The sequence below is a fragment of the Lissotriton vulgaris genome, chromosome 1_1, assembly GCF_964263255.1.
Source record: "Lissotriton vulgaris chromosome 1_1, aLisVul1.2, whole genome shotgun sequence".
In the NCBI taxonomy this organism is placed as follows: domain Eukaryota; kingdom Metazoa; phylum Chordata; class Amphibia; order Caudata; family Salamandridae; genus Lissotriton; species Lissotriton vulgaris.
The window spans coordinates 816374311-816393183 of record NC_141685.1 but is presented as its reverse complement, the minus strand read 5'-3'; the positions used below and the strand labels follow the sequence as shown (position 1 = coordinate 816393183).

The window sequence follows — 18873 nt, the reverse complement described above, 5'->3', positions numbered from 1 at the left end:
TCCGGACGGAGAAGTTCAAGATGCTCACTTTGGCTCAGGTCCTGGCTGCCCTGGACCCAGGAGACTGGATGGTAGCGTTGGACTTGCAGGACGCCTATTTCCACATCCCCGTCCTGCCGGCCCACCGGCGTTACCTACGGTTCACGGTAGGCCTAGAGCACTTTCAGTTTACCGTGCTCCCCTTCGGCCTTACCAGCGCCCCACGGGTGTTCACGAAGGTGATGGCGGTGGTCGCAGCCCATCTGCGCAGGCGGGGGGTATCAGTCTTCCCCTACCTCGACGACTGGTTGTTGAAGGCGGGCTCGCCCCAGACAGTCGTCAGCCACCTCCAGACTACGGCCGACCTCCTGCACTTGCTGGGGTTCTCCATCAATGTGCCGAAGTCACACCTGTGTCCCTCTCAGAAGCTCCTTTTCATCGGAGCGGTTCTCGACTCGGCGCAGTTTCGGGTTTACCCACCCGAGCAGCGGGTCCCGGATATTCAGGCTCTGATTCCTGTCTTCAGACCGTTATCCCGGGTCTCGGTCAGGTTGACGCTGCGGCTTCTGGGACTGATGGCCTCCTGCATCCTTCTGGTGCGTCACGCCAGGTGGCGGATGCGGGCTCTGCAGTGGGACCTGAAGTTTCAGTGGGCCCAGCATCAGGGCAACCTGTCCGATCATGTCCTGATCTCGGAGGGCACTGCGAAACAACTGCAGTGGTGGCTCACGGACCGCGAATGGGTCAGTGGCAGACCCCTCTCCCTACCCCAGCCGGAGCACGTAGTTGTGACGGACGCGTCCCTCCAGGGCTGGGGGGGACACATGGGAGAGGCGGAGATCAGAGGCCTCTGGTCTCCGGCGGAGTCCCGGCTCCACATCAACCTTCTGGAGCTGCGGGCGATTCGTCTTGCACTGAAGGCATTCCTCCCCTCTGTCAGGGGGAGCGCAGTGCAAGTGTTCACCGACAACACCACCGCCATGTGGTACTGCAACAAACAGGGCGGTGTGGGGTCGTGGACCCTTTGCCAGGAGGCTCTGCGCCTCTGGCAGTGGCTGGAACATCAGGGCGTGACCCTGGTGGTTCAACACCTGGCAGGCTCTCTGAATGCCAGGGCGGACGAACTCAGCCGCCGGTGCATGATGGATCACGAATGGCGTCTGAACTCGGACGTGGCGCAAGGTCTCTTTCGACAATGGGGAGAGCCTTGGTTAGATCTATTCGCCACAGAAGAGAACGCGCAATGTCAGCAGTTCTGCGCGTTGGAGTTTCCAAGGCGGCACTCGCTCGGGGACGCTTTTCGTCGCGAGTGGAGCTGCGGTCTATTGTACGTCTTTCCGCCTATACCACTTCTGCCCAGAGTGCTGAAGAAGATCAGGCGCGACCGGGCCCAGGTCGTCCTTGTGGCTCCGGACTGGGCACGAAGATACTGGTATCCCGAGCTACTCAGCATGTCAGTCGATCCCCCGATTCATCTGCCTCTTCGGGAGGACCTTCTGTCGCAGCAGCAGGGGACGGTCCTGCACCCGAACCTGTCCAGTCTCCACCTACAAGCTTGGAGATTGAGCGGCGGCAGTTGAGGCCATTTGACTTGCCTCCCGAGGTCTGTGACATCATTCTGGCAGCCAGGCGTCCCTCCACTAAGTCGGTATACGCCTGCCGGTGGAACAGATTTGTGGCATGGTGCGCAGCAAAGGCTGTGGATCCCCTCTCTGCACCCCTTTCGGAAGTGCTGCTCTTTCTTCTTTCCCTTGCCCAGCAGGGCTCTGCTCTGGGCACTCTTAAAGGGTACCTTTCTGCTCTTTCAGCCTTCTTGAGGCTACCAGATCAGCCTTCTTTATTCAAGTCCCCTATTGTGAGTAGATTTCTGAAGGGCATCACGCACATGTTTCCTCCTGTTCCCTTCGTGATGCCCCAGTGGGACTTGAATCTGGTTCTCACCTATCTGATGTGTGCTCCCTTTGAGCCACTTCATAACTGCCCTCTTCGTCTCCTTACTCTGAAGACGGCCTTCCTGGTTGCCATCACCTCTGCCAGGAGGGTGAGTGAGCTCCAGGCTCTTTCGTCTTCTCCACCTTTCCTATCTGTTCATCCTGATAAGGTGGTGTTGCGTACTCGACCTTCCTTTCTGCCCAAGGTTGTCACGGCCTTCCACATCGGGCAGTCCATCACTTTGCCCACCTTCTTTCCGCCTCTGCATCCCTCGAAAGAGGAGGAGAGGCTCCACCGTCTGGATCCAAAACGTGCGCTCTCCTACTACCTAGATCGCACACGCCAATTCCGGGTGGATGACCAACTCTTCGTTGGTTACGTGGGCGCGAAGAAGGGAAAGGCTGTACACAAGAGGACCATCTCCAGGTGGATCATCTTGTGTATCCAAGCATGTTACTCCATGGCGAGGAAGGAGCCCCCGGCTGGATTGCGGGCTCACTCCACTCGGGCCACGGCAACGACAACTGCCCTGGGCCGCGGTGTCCCCCTGCAGGACATCTGTCAGGCAGCCACGTGGGCCTCGCTGCACACGTTCGCAAGACACTACTGCCTGGACAGTCAAGTCCGGAGGGATGGCTTCTTTGGCCGTTCCGTCCTCCAGGACTTTCTGGTGTGATATTGGTTCGCAGACCCACCACCGGGGTTGGTATTGCTGGGGTATCTATTCTAAGGTAAGGAATCTATCACTAACGTGTCTCTTTCAGATGCACAAGTTACTACTTGTGTAACGATATATCTGTAAGAGACATTAGTTAGTGATAGATTCCTTACCGCCCACCCATCCTCCCCGTTCTGCGAACCGATATCTAGGGTTAAGGTCATCCCCTTTCAGGGCCCTAGTTTCATGGCACCAGTGTTAGTTCTATCATGGCTCTGCGTATCTGGCGCGGAAAAGCTGTGTTATCAGAACTGACGTCAGCGCGCATGGGCGCCGTCTAAGTACTCCGATGACGTCATCCCGGCGCTCACGACGCCGACGACGGACGCGGAGCCACAGACGACGCCTACCAGCGCGCAGGGGTATTGCTACGCAAAAGTTTCCGGATCCAGTCTGACGCCTGGGGATATTCTAAGGTAAGGAATCTATCACTAACTAATGTCTCTTACAGATATATCGTTACACAAGTAGTAACTTGTGCATCCAATCACTAGTTATCTCGAGGATCGAATACGGCTGCACCACATTAGCTGGCCTACCGAAAACATCCACAGCACCACTAAAAGCCTGCCTCAACGCAGCAGCTAGACTCATTACGGGAACGAAGAAATTCGATCACATATCTCCTCACCTGAAAGCACTAAACTGGCTACCTTACGAGGCCAGAATTCAAATGAAGATGGCATGTATTACACATAAAGCGGTTCACTACAACATGCCTAGATACCTAGCCAAGAAACTTAAGCTATCAGGAGGTAACAGAACAACTAGAAGCGCAAAAGAGTTGCTATTGCGACCAGCCTTTTTCCACAAGATAAAGACCTACAACCGAGCATTCTCCGGAGCTGCCCCCAGAATCTGGAACTCACTCCCTCCAAACATCAGGAAGATTCAAAATACAGTAACATTCAAACGAGAACTGAAGAGCCACTTGATGAGTAAATACCCTACATAGAGAAACCTACGGATTACTGGGATGATCATTTACGCTAACAGAGGGTTGTCCTCTTCATGAAAAATTGGAAGATCAATATCTGATAATTGACTGTTGCCATGTTCAAGCCGAGGCTAGACACATTACTGCTACCTCATATACTTGTGAACTTATAACTATATCTCACAGACAAAACTATATAACCTCTACCTCACTTTATTTATTTATCCATATTATCCTTGATATGCACTGGAATGCCTTATAACCCTACCTCACCGAGCTTGGTTTGTTACCATGACACAAGCCAAGCCTTGCTCGCCATCTAATGCTAATTGCACAGACATTAGGAATATATATATCTAATCACGTCCATACAGTATATTGCCTTCTACCTCATATCTATTTTGTTGTTATTACTGCTATTATAATTTCTATATGTAATTCTTTCCTTGTTAAGCGCTCTGATACCCACGGGTCTTGTCCGCGCTATACAAAACACTATAAATAAATAAATAAATAAAATAAAATAGGGGTGACTAATATGAAGTTAAGGGAAGGTTTAGAGGCTGGCAAGTGTATGCACTTGCCCAGCCAGCATGACCGTACCAGACTGCACGCAGGTTCTGCAATGGCAGACCCTAGACATATTTTAAAAGGCTGCTTCTGTGGGTGGCGCAACCAGCGCTACAGGCCCACTAGCAGTATTGGTATTTACAAGCCCTGGCACTCCTGGTGCACTTTACTGGGGACTGACAGTAAATCCAATGAACCAATCAGGAACATCAATCACAGTTACATTTTACATACGGAGCACTTGCACTGCGGCACGGATTGGCCGTGGCGCAGTGCCCTGAGCAGCGGACACCAGCAAAAACATCGGGAAAAAGTGGAAGGGAAACTCATGCCAAGGTGCCAGGACTAACACGCGCTACTTACCCGTGAGGGTCCCAAGGCGCTGAAGGGAGGGGGGCGGTAGGGGGGCGGGAGGGGGGGGAGGCGGGGGGGGAGTGTGCTGCTACAGCTTGAAGAGCCAGGTCTTTAGGACTCTTCTGAAGGTGAGTAGGTCTTGGGTCTGCCGTATGTGGGTGGAGAGGGTGTTCCAGGTCTTGGCGGTGAGGTAAGAGAAGGATCTTCTGCCGTAGGTGGTTCGTTGGATGCGGGGGACAGCGGCGAGGGCGAGGCTAGCAGAGCAGAGCAGAGCTGGCGGGTGGGGGTGTGGAAGCTGAGTCTGCTGTTCAGGTAGGCTGGTCCGGTGTTGTGAAGTGCTTTGTGTGCGTGGGTGAGGAGCTTGAAGGTGATCCTCTTGTTGACGGGGAGCCAGTTTAGGTTTATCAGGTGGGGGGTGATGTGGCTGCGGCGGGGGATGTTGACGATCAGTCGGGCGGAGGCGTTTTGGATGCGTTGTAGTCTTCGTAGGTGTTTGGCCAGTATTCCTGCGTAGAGTGCGTTTCTGTAGTCCAGTCTGCTGCTGACCAGGGCCTGTTTCACCGTTCTTCTTGTTTCGGTCGGGATCCACTTGTAGATTCTGCAGAACATGCAGAGGGTATTGTAGCAGGAGGAGGAGACGGCGTTGACCTTGCTTGGCCATGGAGAGGGAGGAGTCTAGGATGAATCCTAGATTGCGTGCGTGGTCGGTGGGTGTTGGTGCTGTTCCCAGTGTGGTTGGCCACCAGGAGTCGTCCCAGGCTGTGGGGGTGGATCTGAGGATGAGGACCTCCGTCTTGTCTGAGTTCAGCTTCAGACGGCTGCTCCTCATCCAGTCCGCGACGGCCTTCATTCTTTCGTGGAGGTTGGTTTTGGCCGTGTGTGGGTCCTTGGTGAGGGAGAGGATGAGCTGGGTGTCGTCAGCCTAGGAAATGATGTTGAGGTCGTGATGGCGGGCCACTAGTGCGAGGGGGGCCATGTAGATAGCGTCGGGCTGAGGGATGAGCCCTGGGGGACGCCACAGATGATGTGGTGGCTTAGGATCGGAAGGGAGGGAGGCGAATGCTCTGGGTTCTGCCGGTGAGGAAGGACGAGGTCAGGCGGTTGTGGTGTTGAAGCTGTCGTGGATGTCAGCGATCTTGCGGTGGAAGAAGATGGCCAGTGAGTTGCACAGTTCTTTTGAGGGCGGGATGTCGTTGGCGGTTGCGCTGGGGTTGGAGAGTTCCTTTACTTTGCTGTCGTGTGCGTTGTTATCCAAGCGGTCTTTGAAGGAAGATCTCTTGGCTAATCTGATGAGGTGGTGATGTCTGCGGGTAGCGTCCTAGTGGGCTGCGCGGTTGTCTGGTGTGCGTTTGTGGAGCCATTTCTACTCCAGTTTTCGGCATGCTTTTTAAAAAATGTATATCTCCATGTAATTATTTTAGTATTTATAAATTTTGAGGTCATTCAATTAAAGGCATCTTGGTGCTTAGATAGTTATCAGCTAAGAGCATACTACAGGATACAAAACTAATTGGCACACAACCATGATGTCAAAGCATTCTAGAACATGAATAAAACTGAGATGCAATCAGTGTTACAGAGAGGCCACATTTACTAATTAGGCTTTGTCTCTGGGCAATACCCCTTCAAATTTAGTGATCTGCAGAAGAAGTTAATTGGTAGATCCTGTTACTATGTAGACTGATACTTGCTGACCCATTTAGCAACCAGTGAACATCTGTGCGTTTGTCAAGTGATTGGGAACCAAGCGAAGATGATCAAATTTGGTCATTCCAACAATTGGTAATCAATGCAGTAGGGCTAGAACTGGAAAGATGTGTTGAAATTGGCTCCATTTTCCAGAGATGCTATTATTTCCAGTCTTAAATGCTGATTAATCTATCATTGTATCCTAATCTATCATTGTATCCTAGCTTTCAAATGTTTTTTGCATTTGACTCGTGAGGGACACCTAGTAACGACTAGTTGAACTGCAGCTCTTTGTAGAATTATTTTGTTATTCGATACTATAATATTCACTGCCCACTGCTAATCTTGTCCCATAATACTTTGCAGGGCCTTTGGTTGGGATTGTATTTTTGCCCATGACTGTGCTTGGGGTGGTCCTAAGAGGATGGAACCACCACTGAATCGTTCAGCATGATGTGCTCTTTGTGTTCAAGGCATCTGCTTGGTCCTCCCCCTAGGTTAGAGGGGGGACCCCAAAATAATCACCTCTCTCATTTCCTGATATTTTTCATTTCCAAAGTTCACTTTTATGAATTGGTTATATGCTTTTTAGCATGTAAAGTTGCTTTATCGAAGCATTAGTGGGTGCAGTTTAGTAGCTGACCCCGCTACATGGAGGAACTAAGTTTTTGCCTGAATTCCGTGGTTTTAATGGAATGTGTAGTTTACAAATCTCCGCAAACTCCGGTAGTGGAGCGAGGGTCATTGCCCAGGGTTACTTCATACAAGCTGAAGATAGAGGACTACCACCAAAAATTGAGTTCATAAATATTGCAAGACACTTACATGAGAATAAACCAAGATTGGCTGGGGGTATAATTTTTACGAAAGTAGGACAAATAAGCAGAATGTTTGCAAGGCACACAGATGGAAGTGTGTGCCTGTGTGGTCAGGAAGAGTGCATCAGCTATGGGGGCTTTAGGTTTGGTCAGTAAATTCAGCGAGTATGTTTCAGTAGTTTGTAGGTTTTGGTCCATAATACTGACATTTCTCTCAAAGTATATTACGTAGTGAGTGACAATGCTTTTAACCCCTTCCACGCTGATGACGAGCTGGGCTCGTCATGGCGTAGCCTCCTCGCACGCTGATGACGAGCTCAGCTCGTCACGTAAAGTGCGGTTTTGAAAATCTCAGCGTGTGAGCGGACGTCCGCTAACGCGCATGAGGTTAAGGATTTTTTTGGCCCATTGTCACTAATATGTTTGAAATATTCTTTAAGAAAAAAAGAAGCTTCCTTGTAACTTCCTTCACATATTCCATTTAGATTGGTTAAGGAGAGCACAAGTTCTAGGGGTGACCCTAAAACCTCTTATTCCCAGTCAGATTTCCCTTAGAAATGTTGGCTGAAACCTACTGCAAACATAGCTACTCATATGATTTATAATAAACTAGCAGGTTGTCCGTGCTTGTAACAGCTTGAAAGTCTAAAGCAGTTTCTATACAGAAGTTTATGAAATATTAAAATAGAATAGCTCTATAGTGGCTGTTGGTCTCATAAATCAGTTTCAGAATCAAAAGGTGAGTGAATGATCCAAAATGTGATTGGCTTTAACATTTAATGTGCTGTAGGTCGCAGCAAGGTTCAAGAATCACCAACAGGTCATCATCCTCTGCAGTATGATTGGCTGAAAGGAGTTGAACATATCTGATTTGTCAAACATTACACGGGCTTTAAAAAAATACTGGGGCTATGTGATTGCAAGATGACAACACCCTAACTCCAGATGTCACCTGCGGCTCTACAGAGGCCTCAAATGCCCTTATTTACTGTGGAGAATAAACCAAAGATGCAGGATTCACAAATGGGTAGTAACTGTTGCGAAAAAAAATAACTGGCAGACTTCACAGGAACATATAGTAACTGCCTTTGTTACTGCATTTGCTTTGCTTCTCACTTCACAGTGATTTTTTTAGTAAGGGGATGTGTTGACTTTTAGTTTTGCCATTATTTTTTAAACCATTCTTTTATCAACCGACATTACATTTAATTTGATAGGTATCTAGCCGCAGATTCCTTACCTTTGAATTTCCCAGGCATTAGACTGGAACCCAAAAGATTTTTACTTGAGCAATACCCCTGCGCGCAGGTAGGTGGCGGTGTCGGCCAGACCTGAAGTGACGTCCGCATCAGCTATAAAGACAGCACCGACGTGCATGGATGTCCGTTATTTTGTTTCTGTGCCAGTTAGCTCGGATCTTGAGAGAGAGAGCTACCCCTCAGTTGGTATTTGACAGGCTTTTTTCGATGTTTTGTCTGGTATTTTTTGAGGAAATTCTTCTTCCTAGTGTGTCGAGGAATGTCTTCAAGGAAGACCGGGCTTAGACCGTGTGGTGCCTTTCATTGCGCCATGTAGTTTACAGACCCATTCAAACCACAAAATAAGCGCCAGAGGAGGTTTATAGACCAGCAGGATTTGGATCCCGAAATACTCATAACAAAACACAAACCTATATCTGGTTCTGGATAGATTAATGGAAAGAAGTGAGAGTTGGTGTGCCTAGCTGATATGGGGTATTCTCTTTAAAGGATGGATTACCTCACCCATCAAATGTGGCATGCTTCATCATTGGAATCTCCCTCGCACTGTGATGCATAGTCACAGAGTGGGCTGCAACTCCCTTACTAAAGATGGAGCTCAAGGATGTTTTCAGAAGTATGATAAATACCTTTCAAATGAGCACGGAGTGATGTGGGAAGTAGAGCGTGTGTGCTGGAGTGTGTAAATTTGAACTGGCTCCAAGGTACAGGACACATTTTATTCATGCGTTTCTAGGTCAGGATTAGAACCAAGCATTAACGTTTAGAAAATGAACACGTATATATATGTATGTCATTGGGGGACATCATGAGCACAGTTGCCATAACATCGAAGTGAGAATGCAAACTAATCTGAACAGTTGTCCATATACAAAGAGCATGGTTATCTCATGCACACAATATAAAACGGTTCTATTTCTAAGCTTGAAAGTGAATCTTGTCACCATACTGTGCTTCCTATTAGTTATTCCAAGCTGAACATTTTTGTCTAGTTGTAAACCGGGAGGACACTCTTCGATGAATCTCTCTAGTCTGATTTTTTTTCTTTTAACTACCTAATCGTTGCTTATGAAACATATTCTTTGTCTGGAACAGGCTACAGGTGATCCATACTATTTGGAAGTAGGGAAGACCCTAATTGACAATTTGAACAAGTATGCCCGTGTTCCCTGTGGTTTTGCTGCTGTCAAGGATGTTCGCACTGGAAGTCATGAGGACAGGCAAGTACCACACAACTTTACCTGCCTTACAGCACTTTAACCGGTTCAGCCACCAGATTCTGTTTTTGTTTTTGTTTTGGCCTCTGTTGGAATACTGTTTTGAATTAACATTTGTTCATTCATGTTAATAAACATTTATCTTCACTGTGATAGATTTAAGGGGATTGGGGTTTTTCCACTTGTCATTTCTTTATTTCATTTTTAGCAGCATATACTGCCTGATGTTCACTCAATACACAATGAAAAAACAAGTTATAAAGTTCTTCTTTCATTTATACTTGTAACTCATTGGCAATGGTTTTGTGGCATCAATATAAAATCTCCTTGTCTATATCTGTTGATCGGCATTCCAAATGGTTCAAGACAACGTACTAACTGAACAGTCTGATGAAATGGAAGATGAGTTCTTCATTGTTGGCTACCTTGCTGGCTCCATTGGTCAACTGGCCTAATTTGTTTGCTGGCCCATGATGAAACACTGGGCTTCAATTGATCTTCGCTGCAGATACCCCTTCGTGTGATTCTTATGTGACCGTACGTCCTCAGTCTGACCTCTGCTGCTTGCCCCTGAGAACAGTCAGAATTCTCAATGGTAGGGACAATAGGTTAGAATATTTAAGAGCTCATGGTCTCAGTGCCCTTGAGAGAGAGTTTAAAGTATTTTTCCTACTAATTCTGGTACCCTTCCTTTCCAGTCACTGATAGCACCTTTATCAACTACAGCAACAGCTGTGCCAGTTCCACAGTACCATAGTACTTCTCCACTGGTAAGAACATCTTGACCTCTCTTTCACATACAGAGTCGCACATCGACCTCACTGCCTCCTGGGGACCATTAATGGGGATCCTTATAAGGAAGGTGCGGACACAGAGGCTGTTTGTAAGACAGACTTCTTTTATGGAATTGTGTAAGACATGACCTTCTGGATTGGAAAGAAGGAAGGTGACACTAGAGTGAAGCTGAGACTAGAGTGCCAGTACCGGCACGCCCCTTCTGTCTGTTCCACTCAGTCCTTGGTTACTCTTGTAGTCTTAACAGGCTGAATGTGATCTCTGGGATCTGACAAAACCCACTTCTCTGGTACTCAAAGAGATTGATATACAGGACAGTTCCAGAGCATCTAAAGAAACCGGTCTTATTTGGGGATCAGTGTGAATTGTTCCCGATTGGAGCTTGGAACTTCCTCCATTTGCAATGCTCAATAGCCATGCACCAAAATCCAAACACCCTTTCAGTAGTGGTCCTCCCATACAGGTCAATGTGCAGTGAGCACCCTGCTCAATCAAAATGCACATTGCAGCCTTTTCACTTCTGAGAACATCGCGAAGCACTATATAAGCACTAGAATAGAATAGTGATTGGAGAGACTGAGGGCTCTGCAGGTCAGCAGCTACACCGTGGCCTGAATGGGTATTTAAGCACTGTTGAGATTATACTTCTCTTCAGATCTAAAAGATCCACTTTTATGCCAAGAATTGTTCCAACTGGATATGAAAGTGCTGTCATAAATTGATGCAAATTGGTTTAGTTAACAAACTGGGAACATTTCAGAACAATAGTCTGATTTCTGGGTTTAGCAAGCTATTTTCTACTTAAAGTAGAAAAGGTTGATTGCAGTGGATTAACCCAGAGGGTGTAGTGGTTGCAGCCACTGTGGGTAAGTTGGAATCTCCATTTTTAGGTCTTGGCCTAGCGGTACACTGCGCAGCAGTGTTCACGTTGCCAGAGTCCTTTTGTATGTGTTTTGAAAATGGACCTTGAAATTCCACACACTCGTGCGTTTGTTTTTTCCTTTCCGGTCTGCTATTGGCATTTGCGTGTGTTTTTGTTTTAAAGCGAGCGTACCATAGGTCAGAGGCGGGCGCATAGCTCTGCCCCTTGCCATTTGGTGTCTGTTACACGCATTTCCTGACTTATGCTTTCAATTATCCCGCCCAGACACTGGCGCAATAATTGAAAGCATATGTCAGGAAAGGCGCGCGCACCACTTGCGGCTTTGTTTTCCCGATCGGATCCCCAGCTCTCAAGTTGTCAGCTCTATCTGCTGAGTCACAGACGGTCTCTCACTCTGAACATCCCTGTGCTCGCCTTAAAGGGTCTGCTCTGATGTTTGCCGAGCCGCATCTTTCTTAACTTCCGGCGCGATTCGCAAACTCTAATTTTTCTTGTCTTACAGGCAGTACTGGTGAGAAGCCGCGCCTATAAACGTGAAGGGGGGAGGGGCATACTTTCGTGATGATTTCGACTACAAATGCAATCGGTAGCCTGCGGGGCCTATAAGACGTCTGGAAATAATTCACCTTTCTTATCTCTGCCTCCCCTTTGCGATAGCTGGAGCGTGTGACGTCATCGCCTTGGACGAGGCTTCCGGGGTCACACACCCCTTCCCTCCTTCATGTGAGCTGGGAGGAAAGGAAACTCTGGCTCCCAATACAGACATGTAGTGTGGGAGAGGGGCGAGGGGCAGATGGCTAGCCCTGTTTATTTTCAAAAGACCGACACCTGTCTCCACATTTCATCTTACACTGAGTTTCGGAATCTCCGAAGATAAAAAGGAGCTTCGTACAGAATGCGTGCCAAGCCCTTTCATTTCAGTGAAGTTTTTTTCCCTTTTGTTGCTCTTCATCCACTTTGAGGCTCGAGGTGGAATGATGCATGTCTGTGATTGCTGTGCTTTTTTGAGAGCTGTCAATCTTTAGCAGCCAAAGTCCATGTTTAAAGTATGTATAGTCGACCATGTCTCTCTCATCCACTTATTCATCCATCACACTTCTAAGCGCTGCGTCTCATAACATGATACCTGCGTCTTGTTGGCCACCCCGCCCGACATGGAGTACTTCCCACACAGGATCAAAACAAAGACCACTCACGTCCGTCCGCAAACCTACAACGTGTAGCATGCTGCCATGCTAGCAAGCTCTTCAGTGCCTCACGTAGGGGGTAAGCGCTATATAAATGTTGCATTATAATGTAATACAATATAGCGGCCTTTGAGTTGGAACTACGAGGCCTGTGATTATACTTTACCACCCACTGGTCTTGATTAAGTGTTGGTATGTAAGGTAAACATATAGTTTAACAAGCAGGGACCGTCCTGTATTTATACATCTGTGACATGTAATACCGCCAACGCATCACTTCTAGGCGCAGAGCACAGGAGAGCTACAACAGTTAACCTTAGAAGACAAGAGATGGATTATGGAAGATTAAGCAATTTTGCCTCTTTTGTTTTAGTCCCAAATTTGGCGCACACGCCCAATATCCTGGAGAAGGAGGTTCCAAGTTTAAGACGAGTACGCGTGATATGCAAAGGGAACATGACCAGGGCCAATCTGGAGTTCATGATTTTGCAGGACAGACCCCCATTAACAGATACCCTGCTGGAACAGCATATGTGTCGTCAGTAAGATGGCACGTGGTGTGTGACCACCTTTCCTACAATGTGGCCCCTACTGGGTGAAGGGCCCCTGTTGCCTTCACTGACGAGTTGGGTAATACTCAGTGGACAACTCATCTGCCGTATGGCTTGTGTGAAGTTTGTAAGGCTAACTTCTGCATCTAGGTTTGTTTTTTAAGACTACCTATTTCGCATAGCTAGAGATGTGTTTTTTAAGTAATGGATGACATCTGCTAACTTAGGTTTTGTAGAGGAAAAATCTCTTAAAGTTTGCTTTTTTTTGCTGAAAAGTGTATAGAAAAAGATTATTTTCAAGAAAAGTCTAGCAAAAACATGTTGATACTCCGCGCCACTGTTCCCAATACCGTGCGCGGCTGGGCGGGCGATCACCTGTATGGCATGAAGCGTGCAGTGCTGTGTGTGGAGCGCGCACACACACAGCACATCAATCAACAACATTTGCGCCGCCGCTTTTAAAAAGCGAGCGCCGCGAAAAACGGGTGTTTCTTTAATGTAAAGCCCGGCTGCGGTTCCTACTGTGTGCTTTTGTTTCAAGTATTCATATTAATTGCAGCGTTGTGACGAGCTGTAATTAGCATGAATACATTAAACAAAAGCACACTATGTGCCCATCACCCTGCAGCTGCGCTCTACTGTGAAAAGAAATGCAACAACTCTACAAACACGACGTGAAAAGCACACGTCGTGTCTGTAGACTTGCTGCATTTATTTTCTTAACAAAGCTGGGCTGCATGGTGATTGTGTGACTTTGTTAAAGTTGTCAGGTTACTTACAGCTCCAGACGGGCGCTGTGATTAACCTGACATTTTTAACAAAACCCCACAATCACCCCACAGCCCAGCTCTGTTAAGAAAAGAAATGCAGCAACTCTACAAACACGGCGTGAAAAGCACACGTCGTGTTTGCAGACTTGCTGAATTTCTCTACTTAATTGAGTGCAGCTGTCGGGTAATTTACACCTTTCTGTGCTTGGCATAGTGTGCCGCCCTACATCTTTTGTTTTGTACAATGGACACGATACAATACAATAAAATGTGCCTCTTATCACGTGTGTTCCTTCTGTTTTATTGACATTTTTCGTATAGTGGCACAAACACCCAGCATGCTGCTCTGAGCACCATGCCTTGGCACGGTTTTATTCTTCTGTTTTATTTTCCAGATGAAAGGAGCCCTTTTACAAAGCATTGTATATATCCTCTTCACTCTTTATGTGGCACCTCCTTGGTGAAACGTACAGCTCTGTGAGGCCCATGCATTTTTTGCAGATGCTTCTTTTTTCCGAGTTTAATGACCCAGCTTATAAATGATCCTTTCAAAGCAGGGGAACCAGTGTCCCTCTGAAGACATGCCCCTCTGAAGCCAGCCTACAAGCAGCTCGTTGGCCTGCCATTGATTGCTTAAAAGTTGGGGGCTGGTTTAGAATTGGAGTGTGAGTGGAGCTGCTGCCATTGGTAACCAGAGATGACAAAGACAGCAGAGATCTGTATTTCTGCCCAATCACACAGAAAAAGAAGCCGTAATAAAAGTGGTACTTGTTTTTCAGCACCAACATGGGGCTGCAGCAGAATAGCCCACCATCAGAGACACCAATCTTCAAACATGCATGTGCCATGGACTTCAAAGTAAGAGGAATCATCGAGTACAGGCTGCTGCACTTCCTCATTTATGGGACAGCACTTTCTCACACTGTCAGCATGTAAAGTGAACTTTATTCACACTGCGTCTGTGAGAAATTCACTAATAATTTTGCACGCCTGTTTCTAGTGCCCCCTGTAGATTGCCCTTGTCTGCTCTCAGTGATAAAATTGAGCTATCCGAAACCTTCTAGGACAGAGTAGTTCTCTTTTTAGCCAAAGTTGCACCCAAACGTGGGCTGTCTTCACTGGATGCCTATTTGATTGGCTATTTTAACTGTTTGCAGTGATTTATTTGAGTTAAACATAAAAATGTAGCATTGCATTGACTAGAAAGCTAATGATTAAGAAGCTCTGCAGTATGCATTTGGGGCCCGATGTAGGTAAATCTCATTTACCAACTCTAGAATACCGAATTTTACCGCTTCGGTATTCTAGATTCGGTAAATGAGATGTAGGTAATAATTCGGTAATTACCGAATCGGTATTTACCGATTCAGTAATTGCCATTGATTCCTATGGGCCTTGAGGCATATAGGAATCAATGTCAATTACCGAATCGGTAAATACCGATTTGGTAAAATTACCGAATTGTCAAGGGGGACAGGGTGTCACTTTGACACCCTGTTGCGCCCCTGATTCTGGCTTGTGTGCCATGTGACCCACATACATGCCCTTAGGGTACATGTACATGCACAGATGTGCATGTACACTGGAATTCGTTATTTACCACGAAATATTATTTCATGGTAAATAACGAATTCTTAAGGGCCTGTGGCACTGTTTTCAGTGCCACCTACATCTAGATTTACCGATTCTGTAAATTTACCGATTCAGTATTTTACCGAATCGGTAAATTTACAGAATCTGTAAAATTTAAGGCCCCTATTTATTTATTTATTTATTTATTTATTTATTTATTATAGAGTTTTGTATAGCGCGAACAAGACCCGTGGGTATCAGAGCGCTTAACATGAAATAAGAAAAGGAAACAAGGTTAACATATGTATAAGCAGTTAGCAAGCAATCGCAGTGAGGTAGATGACATATATATACGTAGCACATGTGACTTTAGCATAAGTAAATATGCTATGATTAAATAATAACAAAACATGTATATATAACAAATATGAGGTAGCACGGTATAGGTTCATGTATGAGGTAGCACGGTATAAGTTCATGAAAGATGCTGTTCTCCTGTTCAAATCAAATCTCCATTCCTATTGGCCTTTGGATTGTTCCCATATCATAGGATACGTATTCCATTATAGAATTGCCTGTGCCTCCCATTTTGATGGCGTACATGATCTGTACTAAGGCAGAATTATAGCAGATCCATGTTTAGTGATCTTCGCTAAGTAATGTATCTATTCATCAGCAGGCTCTTCACTTCCCGTTTGAATGTTACCAGATTCTGGATCTTCCTGATGTTTGGAGGGAGTGAGTTCCATATTCTGGGGGCCGCTCCTGAGAACGCTCTGTCATAGGTTTTTTTCTTTCGGAAGAAGGCTGGTCGTAGTAGCAGCTCCCCAGCACTCCTAGATGGTCGGTTGCTACTGGACAGCTGAATTTTCTTTGCTAGATATCTTGGGGTGTTGTCGTGTAATGCTTTATGTGTGATACATGCTATCTTTATTTGGAATCTCCAAATACCGGTCGGTAACAGCCGAAATCGACCAGTACCGGTCGGTATTTGGCGACCTACATCTGGCCCTTAGTTAGGGAAAGAACTGCAAGATAAATACCAGGCATACAAAAAGATGTATGCTTTAGACCAAATTTTGCATGTAAATGTATCTCACTGCAGTATTTCATCTAGCTAACAGGAGTCACTATTTTTATTTAACATTGACGGAAGATCATGAATTGTATTACATGTAATTGGTTACTTGACTTAAGAGAATAAACTAAGTAAATGATTCTTAATCTAAAGGTTTGCCAGCAATAAGGTGATTACAGTAAAAGCTCATTTACAATCCTTACCCTGGACAGAGGTTACTCTGATGACACAATACCATTTGATCAGTACGCAGAATCTCTTCATTGACGGCTTTCAAATGGGAAGCCAAAAGATTCCTAATGAACAAATTCTTACCCTTAGGGATAGGCTCACGTGCCGGTTGACATTGGTCCTACTACCATTTTACTCCATCTGATACGGCTCTTCTTTACTGCATACTGTGACCCCCCTCGTTGCACGCTTACACCTGTTTATTGTATTACCCTCCTGGGTGCAATTGTACTGTAATCTGCAACCATTACATACTCTCTCTCCCTCCTACTTGATAAGGTTATTGCATTTTTGTCCTTCCTCCCATCATATTGTAAAGCGATCTGATATCCTTCGGGATCTTGTTTGCGCTATATAAAACTTTATAAAAAAATACCTACAATTCAGGACTATTGGCTTTGTCAATAGTTGTTAGTTGCATAAGATAAATAAGCAGCAACTATGGCTTGTGTGTAATATTGAAAATGCTTCAACTTAAAGCCCTGGTGGCACCACAACAATGTTGCTGCTCCTGAGTCTCACAAAGAGAAGGGAAATCCAGAGAGAAAATGACTCTCTTTAAAGGATTTCCCATCACCTACAAGTAGGGTGACTAGAGCGTGCGGCCCCAAAAAATGGACATGTAGCAAAAATAGAGGAAGGACCACAAATGTATATCAATAAAGTGGCAAATAATGACAGTCCTCATTCTCATAGAAACACAGCAGGCACTAAGAAAATAAATAAAATGTAATTTTTAAAACCAGCGTCATGACTGTTAATTAAACTGCTTACTTATAACAGTTGCTTACTAGCCCTGCTTTGGAACACCAAAAAACATGCCTCTCACTGTTTTTAGTTCACCCTCTCAAAAAAACGGGATATGAGCCACTTTTCCCGAAATCTGCCGGGACAACTGTTGGAAAACCCGGAGGGTCCAGACAAATCTGGGACTCCTGGTCACCCTACCTACAAGGCTCACCAGGCATGACGTCATGCCCTAGCTTCTCTACTAGTGAGAAGTGAGCAGTGTGAGCAAGCGCACATCGATGTTCCTGCTGTCACTGCAGTCTGGAAAAAAACGGACTGCCTGTGCCAGGGCATAAAACAGAGCCTGTTAGAGACCAGTTTCGAGGCCCCCTTTAAAAAAGTAAGTGCTCAGCACCGGTGTGACCCCGCCCTCTTAAAGCCCTGATCATACCTACAAGTCAGACACTGATAATGGTAACAGTAGTCTTGAGCAGTGGAGGAGCAGAGGCTGTTTTAGGGTCTTAATTATTGTTCTATTATTGTCTTGAGAAACTTACATCTCAAAGAGTGTGTTTTTTATGCAGGATGCTCTGTGACCTGAGCATTCCACGGGACCAGGTGATGTACCAGTGCAGTGATGGAGCAGGTTTTGACAGATCTCGTCAGTGTTGTAATGTTGGTCTAAGGTTGTATTTTTTCAAGGATTTGAAAGTTGGATAGCAGTTCAGTGATCACTGTTCTCACCAATAAAAGCTTCTAAGCGCACTGCCCACTCCTAGTCATCCCATTTCACTTCATCTGAAAGTTTGCTTGTTAATTGCAGCTCCAGACGAGAGCTATGATTAACCCGAAAACTTTAACAAAGGCACACAATCACCATGCAGCTGCGCTTTATTAAGGAAAGAAATGCAGCAATTCTACAAACATGGTGTGTAAAGCACAGGCCGTGTTTGTAGACTTGCTGTATTTCTCTTCTTAATAGAAGTGGGGTGCGGGGTGATTGTGTGACTTTTTAAACTTTTCTGTGCTTGGCATAGTGTGCCCCCAACTTGTTTTTTCCTGTTTCTGTCATTGCATCCAGATATATGATACAACAAGTAACCTCATACCTACAACAAGTCGGACTATTGGCTTTGTCAGTGGTTGTTAGTTGCATGGGATAAATACGCAGCAACTACGGTTTTCATATAATATTGAAAACGCTTCCACTTAAAGCCCTGGTGGCACCACAACAATGTTGCTTCCCCTGAATTTCAAAAAGAGAAGGGAAGCAAGTGTTAGTGAACAGAATACTCCCAACAGATGGATCAGTCATTTACACGCTTGCAGCTGCCATCTGCTCAGACCTGCATCTTGGCAAGATTAAAAATCTTGGAAAGGCCTAACCAAACTTCCACCCTTCTTAGTTTGTTCAGGTGAGCACGGTTACATAGAGCAAGCATTTAGAAATGACAAGATGGCAAAAAAAGGCTCCTTATAGAACACCCCCACATCAATATGCAGAGACGCTACTTCTGAAGCATTGCCATACCACACTTGCTGTCTTCTATGACATATCTTTTGTCCTTTTTTCTTCCACTCCCCAGCTGCTCTCGCCGTCTCCT

The 18873-nt window shown here is 46.1% G+C and overlaps 1 protein-coding gene across 1 annotated transcript in view; it reads left to right on the top strand.

Annotated features, from left to right (window-relative positions):
- The window catches only part of EDEM3 (ER degradation enhancing alpha-mannosidase like protein 3), a 570354-nt gene that overhangs the window by 368234 nt on the left and 183247 nt on the right, over positions 1–18873 (top strand). Inside the window, exon 13 of the mRNA XM_086957104.1 lies at positions 9352–9476. Coding sequence (XP_086813230.1) covers positions 9352–9476 — 125 coding nt within the window. The remainder of the gene's footprint in view (positions 1–9351; positions 9477–18873) is intronic.